This window comes from Strongylocentrotus purpuratus, unplaced genomic scaffold (assembly GCF_000002235.5).
Source record: "Strongylocentrotus purpuratus isolate Spur 01 unplaced genomic scaffold, Spur_5.0 spur5_scaffold_6, whole genome shotgun sequence".
Classification (NCBI taxonomy): domain Eukaryota; kingdom Metazoa; phylum Echinodermata; class Echinoidea; order Camarodonta; family Strongylocentrotidae; genus Strongylocentrotus; species Strongylocentrotus purpuratus.
In genome coordinates, this window is record NW_022145612.1 from 15068709 (window position 1) to 15085486 (window position 16778).

A 16778-nucleotide genomic window follows, 5' to 3' on the forward strand; every position below is an offset into this window, starting at 1 on the left:
AGCTAGTCAAGGTTGATTCCGTTTTCTCCATCATTGTTTCATTGCAGCCTGATTGTCATCAAATTATTTTTGAATGTGAGGTTCTGGCCAAATGGGTCATAAAGTTCGTTTTTATCTTTTTCTGAATAGCCCAACCCTAGTACAAGAAAAAAAATTATGTTTTCAAATTTAAATCGTGCACATCGGTCCAACCTTAATTGTGTTTTGGTTCCACCTTCCCTTTATCAAAGAATAACGAGCAAAACAAAATAAACTTAATCAATTAAATAAAATAGAGCCCTTGCTTGCCGTTATATGTTGAAAATGAAAAATGTTACCGACATAAAGGGGCGTCTTATGCATGTTTGCAGCTAGCTCATTAAAAAAAAAAATTGTACAACGCTTTCAAGTTTGGTTTAGCGCCCCCTCGCGTTTAATTTTAGACGATTCATTTCGATTGATCCTGATCTTGTGTCTGCTAGTACCAGTAGTGGTTCTCCGAAAAGACCGACACGATATTCCTGTTTTCCTTGTGAAAACAGGCATTCAGCATCAAAATGGTGTTTGAATCCCTTGTTGCGGACCTTCTGAACAGGTTCCTCGGTCCTTACGTCGAGAATTTAGACGCTTCACAGCTAAAACTTGGCATTTGGTCCGGTAAGTTGTCCCATGTTTTCGTTCTTGTGTGTGAATCTGTCACTTGTCAGTGTCAGTACCTGTAGTAGGAGACCAGCCTGTAGGTCCCGTGACCAATCTCGGGGAACAAAGGTTTGAAAGTGTTATTGTGTTCCCTGATGAATACCGAACAATTTTGACGTGGGCTGCCCCTTGAAAATCCCAGGCATTTTTGTGAGGGGTCAACAAAGGTCATACAGGGTTGAAATTCAAATATATTCCAATCGTGTCGATATGCATATCAAATTACTCGTCTGGTCATGAGGATTCAAAAAATGTATAGTTTGCTATACCTCAGACCTTAAATGAGTGCGCTTTGGTCAAAAACGTTGAAAGGTCAACATACTTTTGACTGGTGGTCAAATTCACCAACACAGTTAACCTTATCAAATTTCATATCAAATTACTCGTCTGGTCATAAAGATTACAAAAATGTATAGTTTGTTATACCTCCGACCTTAAATGAGGACGCTATGGTCAAAAAGGTCAATGCACTTTAGACTGGCGGTCAAACTCACCAACACAGTTTACATCTTCCGATTCTAATGATTTTAGTGTCTAATAATATGTTTTCTGACTTAACAAATTCAACAAAGCAACTTTTAAAATCAAAAGTGGTTGCCATAACCTTTAATTTCCCCCAAACCCATGGATAAGAAGTTATTAAATGTTTTGTCACCGAAACGGAAGCCATTTTGAATGTACATGGTCAAGGTAAGCACTTCTACTTATGAAAGTTGTATAGTTGAATCTGCCATGTCAGAAAACATATTATAAGACAATAAAATCATTAGAATTGGACAATGTTAACTGTGTTGGTGAATTTGACCACCGGTCTAAAGTGCATTGACCTTTTTGACCATAGCGCCCTCATTTAAGGTCGGAGGTATAACAAACTATACATTTTTTGAATCTTCATGACCAGACAAGTAATTTGATATGAAATTTGATAAGGTTAACTGTGTTGGTAAATTTGACCACCAGTCAAAAGTGTGTTGACCTTTCAACGTTTTTGACCTTAGCGCCCTCATTCAAGGTCGGAGGTATAGCAAACTATACTTTTTTTTAATCCTCATGACCAGACGAGTAATGTGATATGCATATCGACACGATTGGAATATATTTAAATTTCTACCCTGTATGACCTTTGTTGACCCCTCACAAAAATGCCTGGGATTTTCAAGGGGGCAGCCCAAGTCAAAATTGTTTGGTATTCATCAGGGAACACAAAAACACTTTCAAACCTTTGTTCCCCGAGAATGGTCACGGGACCTACAGGCTGGTCTCCTACTACTGGTTGAGCTGAGCTGAGCACTGTCGCCAAAATTGTGCACGATTTATAGGATCGTTTGTTTGGTGAGCTAGCTGAGAATGAGAGCTGAGTGAGGTTGAGTGAGGTAGAGGCTGACCTCGGAAAGCACTGTGTTGTCACACATACAATCGGCTGGTTTTCCCCAGTTATATCCAGTTCAATTTTGGGTACTTTCCTGTAGTCAGCTCAACTCGAGAGATCTATCATCAAGCCTATTTTGTCTATTAAATTTATTGCAGTTTTTGTAAGCTGCTGCCTAAAATACTCAGTCTTCATTGCTCTTGAGTCTTGGAATTCAATTCTGGTAATGAGTCTGTACTGTAGCATGTAGTAAAGACAGTGTTAGATCCGGATCCAGTGTTAGATAAACAAACATGAATAAGAAAATGATCAGTGAAACTGAAAGTTTAAGAAGCAGAATTTAAAAGTTTAAAACTGTAAATTTTCTTAACTTGTGTAATTTATAATAAAACTAATAAATATTGTATAACTTGGCATCTGTTTGATTTCTCATTTGGCCAACCCTCTGGCCTGAAGTTCTTTTTGTGTTAATATCACCTAGACTCTATATTTTCCCCCAAAACATGTGCTGGTACAAGAGCCATAGTTTATTGGACTTTTATCGATTTCCCAAGCTTTAAGTTTAAAATAGAACAACAGGTATTGAAGGTTCAGAATTGTCCCAGTCTATCTGCACTAGTTTGGCCAGGATTACTCCCTGCATGGTCACTGGCAGGTGGTTATTTCATCAAATCAGCTCTCAATAACATAAGTAAGAGAGAATCATGGGGGATGAATGGGTACTGCTTTGGCATTGTTGGCTGTATGGAGGGCGTAAGTAGCTACAAGAAGTGCAGTCCTGTTTTAAAACAAATTACCCCAAAAATGTGATAATTCAAAATAAAGTTAAATGACATTTCTCACTCCATCAAACCGTCTTCCAATAACTCAATCCAAATTTGTCATTTGCCATATCTGACTATATACTGTATGCATTATACTGTAAAGTATGCCTTTATTTCATGGTATTTGTATATTTCTAGCCCAATTATTTTGAAAACACAATTTCCAACATTCGTCATAGTATTAATAGGAAATGATTTCAACTAGAATTTCTAGAAGTATAAACAAAGCTTCAAAAACATGCCTTTTTGGTGATTGTTTATTGACAGCCCAAATGTCTTGTCTGGACTAAAGAATTAGTACCAGTCCTATATTGCAATCACAATACTGTGTGTATCAGGTGACGGAGGATATGCTATTTACTATCCCTACTATAGTAACACTGGCTGATCCAGGCTAATCCAGGTCAAATGTGGGGCTTAGTTAGAGTAAATAAAGGAGTGTTGATGATTAAAAAGGATTGGATAATGAAGAACTTGACAGCAAAGAAAAGAATTATATGCAAAGGAATACCTGGTCTCTTTTGATCACATGACTTTAGGCTAGATGATATCTACTCTACATAATCATCCAAGTGAAGAAAGTCATGCAAACAAATAACCAAAGGCATACATTGAAGAGGAACTGAACAAATAGAGCAATTTTTTATTATTCGAGATAGATCTATTGTATTTGTTTGCAAAGGAGAACTCTGGTAAAAACATGTTGCTCTCAGTTGAAGCAGCAAAATCTGGAGAGAAAAAATATTTTAGGAAAATGGGACATTAACAGTCTGAAATTGAAATAGCTGTTGAATGGATTCGGGTTTGGTTAAAGAAGCTGTTTAAATTTATATAATCTCACTTATTATTCATGAAGAGTATTTTTTATGTTTGAATCTGAAACCATCAATTACTTACTTTTCTCTAAGAGATTGACATTGATTGTATCATGTTTTTGTGCATAAAGCTTTTTTTTCTTTCCGTCTTTCAGATTTATATATATTTAAAAAATTAGATAATTTTGTTTAATTTAGAGATTTGTCTGTATAACAACCTGTTAAAAGTATTTGTTTCTTGATATTTTAAGAAAAAGAAAACATTTATCTTATATAGTTTTATACATTATTTATCTCTAGATACAGTACATTATGTTGGGTAAAGGCACACAGTGATACATGTAGGTACCCCCAAAATAATAAAATACATGTAAATCATATTCAATGAAGGTACAGATGACAACAAAATTATTCATACCCCTTGTCAATTTGATGTTTTTTTGTGTATTTGTCATTACTCAGAATGAAAGGTAGACTACAGGTAGTTGAATTATGACCTTTGTTGAATACTTTAAGGTACAAGCTTGAAGTGTCACATTCTCAAGAAATATAAATTGGGAAAAATCAATGATGATATCAATAACGATATCTTAACCTCATGCCAAGTTGTCATTTTGTCAGTATGTTTCAATAAGACAGCACCTTCATGCCAAAGGGGAAAAAATGATGATATAGAAATGCCTTTCCCCTTTTTCCTGTTTCTTGTGATATTTCTGCTTAGATTGAAATCCTGTTTCTCATCAACTTTCTCCTCTTCTTTTTTTCTGGGGCCTGGTGGCCCTTAAACAAATACTGTTTGATTGGATTGGAACAGATGTGTGGGCTGATGCTGTATTAGCTCTTTTCCCTTTGAGATGAATAGAATTGAGTTTCTGGAATGTATTTTGTTAGAAGATTGATATAGCATTGTATAAATCCTCATGTCTGCCATACATACAGGCTTTTTAGGAATGTTAAAGTTAAAAGAGTGAACACAAAATAGTGCATTCACTGCTTCAATTTTTCAAATTTATATGATTTTTTTTTTCATATTTCATGCCTTGAATAATTGACTGCCTTTGGCGATCTGTCATATGTTGCTCCAGTGCTCTTGAAGAGTAGATAATATAAAGAGACAGTTTTTTAACCTTTGTGTCTCACTAAGTCGCTAGGACTTGCCCTCATCTTGAAAAACACTTTGGTCTACATTGTATGATCTTCTTGCACATTACTTCTATCTAACATCTGTAGGGGCATTCACATGCAGAGAATTGAGTAAGATTTAAATATCAATAATTGAATCAAGATCAGAATATCACTTTTTTTTTTATGTCTGTGAATAAAAAAATCTCACTAATAGTGAAATTTTGGAGATAAATCTAAATAAAATAAAAAATGTCGATTATATTGCAGTCGCTAACTTTAGCAGTCATCTATAAAGACTGCCATTCCACAAAGATCTCCCCCCCCCCCCTGTTTCCTTTAAATAATTTTCATTGCAACGTGACTTCAAGGAACCTGCACATAAAGACCAACTGCCAACAGAATCGAAACCACTCTTGTCTCTCTTGAGTGGTCTTTACGTATCAGTTTCAATGTAGGTCTACATAGTGAAAGGATTAGACTCTGACCTCCTTATTATGCTTTTGCTAGGAAAGGGTTGTTTCATGTCATCAACACAAGGATGGACTGCCAATGAATGTATAATCAATCTGAAGCTTCTAGCTTTAGTGTTTATATTCTCTCAATGATAGAGACATTTAATTCCTACATTTAGGCCCGAATTCACAAAGGAGGTTTGTCGACAAACCTTGGTTTTTGTACGTCATATGATGCGTTTTACGCGTTTTTTACAAACCTGGTTTGTAAAGAACAAAAGGAGGTTTGGCGAAACAAAAGGAGGTTTGAGCTCAAACCTTGGTCTGAGCTCGAACCTTGCTTTGTGAATTCGGGCCTTAATGTTCAGGTATTGACCCAGATAGGAAGAAAGGTTAATCTACATGTAGACCTACAGTAGCAGGCATACATATAAGCCACTACTGTACTGTCTGTCAGGAAATGACATTCCCCTGTGAAAGCACAGTACCATTATGTTTATGAATTGACCCAGCAGATGTTCAAGCTGTCTGCTTTTTCTGATCATCATTATGTGCAAATGACCTTGTGCTTCACTTTTAGTGCAGTGGAGAGTACCATAATCCAGATCAAAAGGTTTTTGATGAGGTTTATATTGGTAGACAGCACTGTCCACTTGGTGGTTGCAGAAATCGATATTCCCTACCTTATATTTTTTGCGAGTTCTAAAATTTGCGCTTGCCAATCTTAGCCCAAAATCTGTGAAAATTAATGCACTGCAAATATTTCTACTTTTACAGTATTTTATCTAAGATACATACTGTAATTATCCAACTGTATTGTTCAGTTTCTCTTTCAGCATTTTCAGGCAGTTAAATCACTCTCATGGGCATAAAAGCACAAACATGTCATAATAAATGTATTTTTGTTGAGAGGAGCTCATCATGAATTCTATATGATACACTTCAAGATATATTGATATGTTTCAAGTTCTTTAGAGAATGGTATTGGTAGGTTTAAGAATCTATTTTATGATAATTTCAGAATTATACAGCAATTAGTCTTTTGTAGAACAGTGTGAATCGGGTAACAGTACTTTCACAGTGAACATTACTCAATTGTGGTTGTAGAATAACTCATTAAGCCACATCTAGTCTACATGGTCAGCTGGTACTCAATACCATGACCACACATTTGGAATTAGCTAGCATTTTGGCATCATTTGATGAGGCCTTTATGTGGGTTGAATAGCATTTACATCTTCCCACACAAGAAATTTACATGGAAAAGGCACCTACATGTATGTACATCGACATCAATATCACCTATTATATATTCTTTCCCAGGGTAGACTAATTCCTAGGCATCAATTGATTGTACAAAGGCAAGGGATGCCTGTATCTTGTTTATTTTTTATTGCCATTGGCATTGATATGGAGGCGATTTGGGTTGTCATCATGGAACGGTAAACATGAAATTGTATTTGAAAAGAAATGGAGAGTCAAATTACATGTACATATGTACAAAATTACCTGGTACTGCATTTACCAGATGAATGATTAGAGGATCGGCTGTGCGGGGCTGTTTGGATAAGACAGTTTTTGTGAAGTGTTATTCTGATGATGACTAAATGCTCATATTCTGCTTAAATTTAATACAGAAAGCACCCAGTTCCATTAGGCAATGTTGAACAGGATCTGTATGAGCGTTGATTATATCTTAACAGTCGAATACATTGTTTCTGCTCTAGCAGTTATCAATTTGCAAGCCAAATCAGATTCCCCATTCCCTTTTCCCCTAGTGTAATCATATCCCTTGACATGGCAATTTCAGATTTCAGTTGATGTATCCATAATTATTAATACAGTTCACTTTGCCCCTCTCCTGTCTCCCATAGACCTGAATTATCAATTTGCTTGAAGTGATCATAGCAGTTTCCATCTTATTGCTCCAACTTATAATGGTGTGCAAGAATATGAGAACAAAATGACTAAATAAAAAATGAAGATGGCACACATTTTTAAACATTATCCCCCTCTAATCGCCCCCCCCCCACCCCCACACACACAAACCGGTTCTCATCCTGGTCATTATCTAGTTTGTCATATCATTGTAGAAGAAAACTGATTGATTGGAAAAATATGTTTCAGGTAAATGTTGGCTACCACTGATATCACAATTTGTTAATTTATTTTCCATTTTCTTATTCTCCTTGCAGGTGATGTTGTACTCCAAAACCTGTTTGTCAAGGAAGGTGCTCTGGTAATTAAGATCTACCTCTTTTGTTTCTTCATAATATAATTTACAATTCAGAAGAGAGTTGGTGAATTAAAAAAAAAGTTCCTTCTTTCATTTTCTTTATTTATTAAAGACACAATTGTTATCAGAATCAATACAAACGGAAGCTAGCCTATAGTACTGCTAAGTAGCATTCATGTAATACCTTACAAATAGAATAAAGAAAAAAAAATCAGAATTGTTTGTATCAGAAAAATTATATTGATCAGGCTACACACAATACCTTGGGTGAGTATTGTACATGTAAGTTTATAATATCAACCTACTGCAGGGAATAATGAGCAGTCACTTGTTAGCTGTTTTGATTAAGGTGAAATTTATTGCATCCTGTAGACATCAGACAGCTTTCCAATTCAGTACCAAATATGCTCCATGTCACATTTAATTGGGCAAAATGTCAATATTTCATGACTTTTAGTCTTGGCCATAAACTGCAATATACATCGGAGTTACAGTTGGTTTGGGCTTACAGGTGGCTTAATCTTCAATTAAAAAAAAATATATATTATGTTTGGGCAGCTTCTATCTTGTATGCATTTGTATTGAATATGTGCGCTTTAGATGTACCTCATGCAGGCCTTTTTTTTAAAATAACAATCTCTTTTTAGAATTATAGTATTTACATTTCATGATATATGCATAATGTCTTATATATATATATATATATATATATATATATATATATATATATATACAACAATCTTATGGGATATTCTTATGTACATCTATAATTATGTCTCTTTAACATCTTGATAATGGAAAAGTAGTGAACAAAAATTGGAGAATAGATTGAGTTTACCACACAATCTAACAAAAGAGCTTTCAGATGTTACAAACATTAATTAATTCAAATCAGACTACTTGCTAAGATTATATTTTCATTAGTTATATCGCAAATAAGGTCATTTTATTTAACAGCTGTCCTGGTAGTGCCAATTTACATAAGGTCTGTGTTGCAATCAACCCTCTTTTGTGTGTGGAAGACAAGAATTATCTTTGTGCGGGTAGTATAGAGCTAGTGTATGTAGTCGGAGGCCAGGTACTAGGGGAAAAAATCAATAACAACGCTCTCCCTTTCCCTCCAGGGTCTCGAGACCTTTATGTACATGTATCACTGTACTACCAGACGTCTGCGGTTATTAGTATGGATGATGGATATTGTGTACATACAAGCAGGGAGCATTGGGGAGGGGGTACAGAAGGATATTGCAATACTACATGAATATCATATGATAATAATTGCATAATGAATATTAAAGAGTTACAAGGTTTTTATGATATTTATTGTTTCTACATAAAATATGAAGGGTTGTGCCAGGATGCATTATCTACACATAGGCCAAGAACTTGTACTGGTAGACAAATTTCCCCTGCATTAAAGTGCTTGTAATAGCTAGGCCTTGAAGGCTTTATGTAGACATGCACTGAGAGATAATAATGATGTTGATATTTATAGTGTGATAGGGTTTACCGTTTTCTCCTGTTTTCAGATTTCCATGCCAATTTATATTTGTAGTTACTTATGATTGCTTGCATATATATCAATTTTCTTTGTAAGGAAAATTACCTTTAATTTCTATTTCTATTTGTAATTCATTATTTTTTTTTAAAGCTCACAATGACCCAAACAAACTGCTTTCCATCAAGTAAAAATGAACTGGTGTTATGTAAATGTAAACAGTCTCATCAACATTAATGAAAGTATCTACGTTTTGAGCCTTACAATGCAACATAGCTCATAGATAATTTGTATTTTAAAAAAAAGAAAGTTTTTCTCATATATAAGAGGCTGCAATGACATTAAGGGGTGAGATTATCGTGCAAGCACTTCATTGAAGGCCTACACGTGTAGACAATTTGTATCATACATGTAGTTTGTGTGCTGCCTTCAGTAATGCCTTGTCTGGTCTGTAATCACGATGCAAATATGTGCCAGACAATTGGGACATGCTGTGCGTGTAATAAGAATACCAGTATGTGGATGTAGGAATGAATGTGGGAAGGGCTGAAATCACCTGGAGCCTCTCTGCCAGAGGGATGAGGGAAGAATGTGATCAACATTAAAGATAAAGACCAGTTATGGTCATGCGATTGCATTGTGAAAGAAACGTTGTGGAATCGATCAGAAAAGGTTGATCATCTAGCATATAAGTATTGGTGTGTACTGCAAGTTCTGGAATCATTAAAATGATAAGAAATTTGGCCCAGTCTTCGTAAAGTTACAAGCACTGTACACAGAAAGATTTATATGGGACTACGCACACGTGCGTGACACGTGCGTTTATCTCTCACAGTCCAATAGATAAACTAATTTACCTAATATATCAATTAGTAGGCGGTTTCCCGGCAAATTTTTTATCATCATGTATTAGTCAAAACATATTCTTTCACATGATTGGTAATAAAGAGCTTCCATTTCATTTTTTGAAATTGGGGCATTTCCAATACTTGTCTTTGCCTTTAAAGATAATACTTAGTTCTGGAAGAGTAAAAAGAATTGGAATGAAACTAATCTCATATGTTATTCTATCTGAAATGTTTTTAGATAAATATAGTGTGATGTCCTGTCAGTTATGTTCAATGACTTTTAGTGTAAATAATATGTGAAATGAGCCCCAAATTTATTGTTGTTATACTCTTCCAACACCTAATTTAGATGATAGGCTCATAGTACAATATTACAAGGGTTGCATACAAATTATGCCAAAGTACATTGTATGTAGAGTTAACAACTAAATTATTCATACCCCTTGTAAATGTGATGTATTTTTGATTTTTTTTTTTTTGTAACTCAAGAATGAAAGTTGGAGTTAGGGCCTTTATTGAATACTTTTAGATGTAAGCTTTAATATACATGTCACATTCCCAAACATCAATTGGGACTTGTAAATCAAGTTTTACATGTACTTCAAAAATAATAATTTGATAGGATTCTTAGACTGGGGAGGGGGATTAGAAGAATGTATAGCTCCAAAAGAGACAGAAGTTACCTCACATTACAAAGAATTAGAGAAAGAAGTTGATGGAAAACCTTGATTGCCAATGTCTGGAACAGACAATTAAGGCACCTAGCAAGCAAGCAAGCAAGCAAGCAATATTCATACTTTATTTTAATCTTCAGTTTTGGAAATCCACATCCTGAATTTAATTGTGCATAGTAGTGTACTAGCGTACTAGAATACCATTACATTATCTGGTTTAGCTAGATCTACACATTGTACTCTTGGCCTGGCTGCCACAGTGATACTGTATTGTAGACATAATCATAATGATTAATGTGGTGGTAAATATTAGATGCCACGTGTCTCTATGAGATATTGATGAAGACAGATTATTGAAGGGGGTGAATATATGTTTAGGGATGTGAAGACCTCCTGCATAGATGGATTATCCATTGCTACGATGGTGAAGCATGATGAAGCATTATGATACGTTAACGATGAATGTATATGGACAGAAGCTGGGGCATTGTTAGGATTGTGTGTAAGAATATGACACAGCAGACTGATGTTTTTTATTGGCAGGGAAAGGGCAACAAAGAATGGACCTAGAAAAGAAATTGCTGTTGATTGATGCAGAAAAATCAGAGGTTATATCAAACGTTCTTAATATTGAGAAAGCGTCATATTTTCATAATGAATAGTATTACATTGATATTATGAGTTTTGGATTTGTGCACTGCTCTGTTATGTCTTTCAGAAATATTAAGAACAAACACAATTTTGATAAAGCATGAATTGCAAAGCACAAATATTCATGAGAACACAAACGTACCAAAATATTATGTATTTTAGTCTATAAAAAAATTATGTATTTATGGAGGCACATAGGCCTACATTGTCCAGTGAATAGGCCTGTAAAGGTGGCAAAGGTATGAAGAGATCACTTTCTATGGGTCAAATGGGGACATTTATAGAATCATAGAAACTATCATAACAGGTATTTCAATTTTTTTCTATAGTCTCACCTATTGTTCTGTAGGTTAATCACCATAGAATGTTTGTATATATTGTGCTGTATTGCGAACACTAACCAGTTCAGGTATTAACAGATAATTGTTGACCACTGGTCACACCAGCAGTCCCTGAAAGAAGAGTCGTAAATAGGCCAATCAAATTAGTTCACTCCTGCACAGATAATGTTATGTATCACTAATCTATTATTTATTAACAAACAAAAGTAACTATACATTTCTCACACATGAAACATAACACACAAGGTGATAGTATGGAAATGTACATTTATATTGGAGAAAGGCAACATTGCAGGACACAAAAGCAACTATAGATCTCAAAGCAAGCCTACCAGAATAGAAGAAAAAGGAAACAGCACCAGTTGTTACTGCACTGTTCTTTTGTATGAGCTGATATGAGTTTTGTTTTTGTGGAGAATTACTCTGGATTAGTACTGACCCTTACACTTACAGCAATTCTGAATAAATTGAACTGGTCAGCCAGACATGATATGTTAATCAGATCCTGGGATGGAAAATGGTGCCTGGGGAATGGTAGTTCCCTAGAAATTAAAGTCTCAGACAGGCTCAGCTTCATTGACCTCATGATCATGCCAGACATAAGGTCTGTTTTCATCAGCTCGAGTTTGCCAAATAACTTGCTATTTTTAGCCTCAAAGTATTATCCTGGAGCTGGAAATTGCGTCTTTACCAGACCGTTACGGTCATCACAAACTAGCTCGGACAGGCACAGATCAGCCCGCCATTTCCCAAATAGCGGGATATTTTGGAAACAAGACCAAGATTTCTTGGGTTGTTTTCTCGACCAAATATCCCGCCAATTGCAACTGGGGGGCTGATGAAGACACAAATTACTGGTTAATTTGCGATCAGGATAGTTAAAAGAGCTGGTTATTTGGCAATCTCGAGCTGATGATGATAGGCCTATTAAGAGTGTATATGCATCACTTGTGCTCCAGGATTTCAATTTGACTGCTTGATTAGCTGCATATATACCTCTTTCCTTTAAGATACAGGCTTTGAATAAACCAGAGGTCACTAGCTTAGGCATGGTATGGAAGCCTACAGCTTTCAAACATCAGTCACATCAACGAGATCGAACAACAACAAACTGAACAAAATTATTATTTACTCCCTTATTGCCGAGAAGCAGTTTGGTGTCAGTTTGGTGGTGTGACTGAGGTATCAGCCACAATCCCTCTCTCAACATGCCAAAATGTATTACGTCTAACCATGTATATATTGTGATCATATGACATTTGTTTTTATGCCCTTTAGTCTGGCCAAACGGACCTTTCCTTATGTGTGATTTATAACTTGAGGCCGAGTACTTTTAATGCAGAACTAGTTGAAATTTCGGATACTTGTAGTTTTTTATTGTTTCATTATTTCATCTTAGGTTTTAATATGTAGAATTCTTTGTGCTGTATTGTCTCTGCAGAAGCTTCAAAAAGAAGCTTCAAAAAGAAGCTTCAAAAAGAAGCTTCAAGTTCATGTAGGTCCATGAATCAACATATTATTTTCTACCAAGCAATTGAAAAATTGACTGAACTCAACTGTATTTGTGAAAATGCAAAAATTTTACTCCACAATATAGCACTCATACCAACACACAGCATATACCACCATCCTGGAAAAGCTGCTGAATGGGATTAATATTTCAAGGTTTTAAGGAGCATTTCTTTTCATTTTGTTGTTTTGTAGGATGAGCTTGACCTGCCAGTGAAGATCAAGGTTGGTAACATTGGAAAGCTAACCCTCAAGATCCCTTGGAAGAACATCTATGCTGCTCCGGTAGAGGCCACCCTTGAGGGATTGTACATAGTTGCAGCCCCAAATGCTGGTAAGAATCAAAATCTGCATTGAAGTGGTTAACTGAAAAGGAGCCTAGGTGATTCTTGTCTGTATACCCTGGGCCTGTATGAGAAATTATACTGAGTGAATTGGGACAAAATAAGAATAACATTTTGACCAAATTTTCCCCTGTAATGCTGTAGACCCTTTTCATTTTTGTTTTGTTTTTGTTTATATTAACAAAAGTAATGAAGAGATCTGCAAACATAGCTATGAAGAATTATATCAAAACAATGTTTAGCCTGTATTCATTCTGGTGTCCTTATGCACCCTGTTTTATACAGTATTATTCATTTGTATACTAGTGAAAATAGAACTGTCATTTAGTCTGACTTGAACTGTAAGATAAAATATCACTTAAATATAATTGATAAACATCATTATTAACCGTATCAGACATCTGAGCAAAGCAATTTTTAAATGTTATTGCCCTCAAGGTTTGATGGATAAGCCAACAAAACTACAATATTTTAGCCCGCTCAGAAAAGTCAATGGGATTTTGTGTGTAATTTGCCGGTCAATATGGTTATACAGTAAACCAATGAACAAATATTTTAGCCCGATCTGAAAAGTCAATGGCAAAATGCGTGTTAAACTAGTGAGCAATAATATAGAGCCAGTTGTAATTTACATCGCGCATCAGCTACTGTAATTTACATCGCGCATCGCGTATAAGAAAATGCGCACTTTGCACGAACTCTATTGTGACGTAACAATCACACCCTATAGGCAAACTGTTTGCAGTGTATCGAAAATTTGTCAAACACTGGATGCACAGTGCAGGTTTGACAATGTTTTTGCAACTTCTAATGCTAGGAAACCCTGTGTAGCCTACATAATTTAAGAGTATAAGATAGTAAGAGTTTCTTGTTTGCTCTAGATGTCTGATGTGGTTAATAATAGTAATATTGACTGCCTAATTTAGGGCAATACGACTTGTCATATATCACCCTCACCTTCGGATCAGGCGATATATGTCGTATTGCCCAGAAGGCAGTCAATATTACTTAATTATCACTCGTTCATTTCTGTTTTCATGCTGCCACAACACATCCTGCTCTATCCTGGTTTGAGGACTATCTTAAAAATAGAACACAGTATGTTTATTATCATTCTAATAGTTCCTCAAAATTGAACCTCACATGTGGAGTTCCTCAAGGCTCCATCTTAGGCCCGCTCTTATTTTTGATTTATGTAAATGATATAATAAAATCATCAAATATTCTAACTTACATTCTTTTTGCCGACGATACAAATATACTTTACTCACACAAAAATATTGACACACTCGTTGATACTGTAAATCATGATTTGTGTAATATTTCAATATGGTTTAAATGTAATAAATTATCCTTAAATATAAGTAAAACTAATTTTATCCGTTTTAGAACTATTAACTCCCAAGACCAACCACAATGTAATTTGTTTATAGATGGTTTATCCCTGGTAGAAAAACAATCAACGAAATTTTTAGGAGTTATTATAGACTCAAATTTGTCTTGGAACGAACACATTCATAACATAAATATTTTGATATCCCGGAATATTGGTATTTTGTATAAAATGAAATGTTTGATAAATGATAGATCTTTGTTTATGCTTTATAATACTTTAATTTTACCATATATAACATATTGTAATATTATATGGGCAAACTGTAGTAAAACTAAAATAAACTCAATATTTCTTTTGCAGAAGAGAGCAATTCGTATTTGTACACACTCTAACTATCTTGCAAATTCGAACCCGTTATTTAGTCAATTAAAAACATTAAAGGTTTATGATATACATACGCTCCAAACTGCCATTTTTATGTATAAGTACACTTCCAAAACTCTTCCAGCATCTTTCTTAAACTTTTATTTATTAAATGTAAACGTACACTCATATTTAACTCGACATGCTCATGATTACCATCTTAATAATCCCAAACTTAGTTTAGCCCTACGATCAATTAGACACCATGGACCAGATATTTGGAATAACTTACCGAACCATATTAAAACTAGGACCTCCCTTTATTCTTTTAAAGCTTATATGAAAGCATATTTGTTAACTCAGTATAGTTTACTAGATCTTACATAGAAATTTAAAAATTATCTAATTTGTTATGTCTTGAATTGTTCTGTCTTTGTCAACAGAAATGGACCCTGCATACATTTTAATATTATCACCCGTAACTGAAACCAACACACAATTAAATATCACGGTATTAGTCTCTTTTTGTTCCACCAAGCTAAATTTTTTGCACCTTGCACAAATGCACTTCTCAACACGAAATATTTCACTAAATTTGTTTTGTTATTTTCACTCAAAATTAAATCAGCCATGCTCACTTTTAATCACTTCACTTATATCTTATTTAACATCGAATACAATGCAGTTGCATGGGTTGTTCTTTTATTTTGTTAACTCGGCAGAGGCCACGGTCATGTTCAAGCATTTACGCTTACGACATGTGGTCTCCTGCTTTTTCCTTTTGTAACAGTATGAAACTTTTATTTAAACTAGAAACAAACTTTGTCAAACTTACATGTTATTTATCATATTCATTTGTATGTTTCTTTGTATTGATATGAAAAAGTGGAAATAAAACAAACAAACAAACATGCAGAATCTTTGGTTTTGCACTGAATACCTACCTAAATGTAGACACATCTGCAATACAGAATATGAAAGTGCAGTCAAACCTATCTATTGAGACCACCAAAGGGAAACACAGAAAGGGCATGGTCACTGCAGACATGATGGCCTTTCTAGACAGGTTCTTATTTCTTTCTCGAGGGGGGAACAAAATACATGGTCACTATAGACAGGTGGCCTTTATAGAGAAGTGGCCACTGTGACAGTTTTGACTGTAGATCAAGAGAGTAATGGCACCGAGTTCACCTTTAATGAATTCATAAAGTTGTTGAATTTAATTACTGGTAGTCTATTGCTCTAATTAGCTCTTGGAACATAGCTAATGAGCCTTAATGGTATACAATATGCAGGTAGTATCCTTTACAATGCTTGTATAATTCAACCTTGTTTGCCTAATTGTACTTTTTAATGTTACAGAAGTGCATATGTCCATTTAGCAGCTTGTATTACTTTACTCTTCTTCAGTAGAATAAAGAAGAGTATTTGAAAGTTTTAACAGAGTCTGGAATCAGTTTGTAACTCTGTATTGAAGATTAGCATGTACAGGGTCCGCAAGGGAATGGTGGAAGTATTTTCATTTTGAACAAGAACTACCGGTATACTCATGAATTATTTGAATTGAATCGCATGAAAATAATCAGATATTGTGTTCTATACAAACACTTCTAACTCTATTGAGATTGTTTTACCTTTGCTATCTTGTTTGTACATTCTGTTTTTATCTTTCAATGCAATCAAAATTCATTCACTCGGCCATTGGGAAATACCCA

At 34.9% G+C, this 16778-nt stretch overlaps 1 protein-coding gene across 7 annotated transcripts in view; it reads left to right on the plus strand.

The window, feature by feature from the left end:
* The first annotated feature begins 434 nt into the window (after positions 1-434).
* The window catches only part of LOC575234 (vacuolar protein sorting-associated protein 13C), an 86871-nt gene continuing 70527 nt past the window's right edge, over positions 435-16778 (plus strand). For all 7 annotated transcript variants that reach the window (XM_030973326.1, XM_030973329.1, XM_030973328.1 and 4 more), the window contains exons 1-3: positions 435-636; positions 7459-7502; positions 13216-13354. In XM_030973326.1, the coding sequence (XP_030829186.1) occupies positions 537-636; positions 7459-7502; positions 13216-13354 (283 nt within the window). In that variant the 5' untranslated portion in view covers positions 435-536. The remainder of the gene's footprint in view (positions 637-7458; positions 7503-13215; positions 13355-16778) is intronic.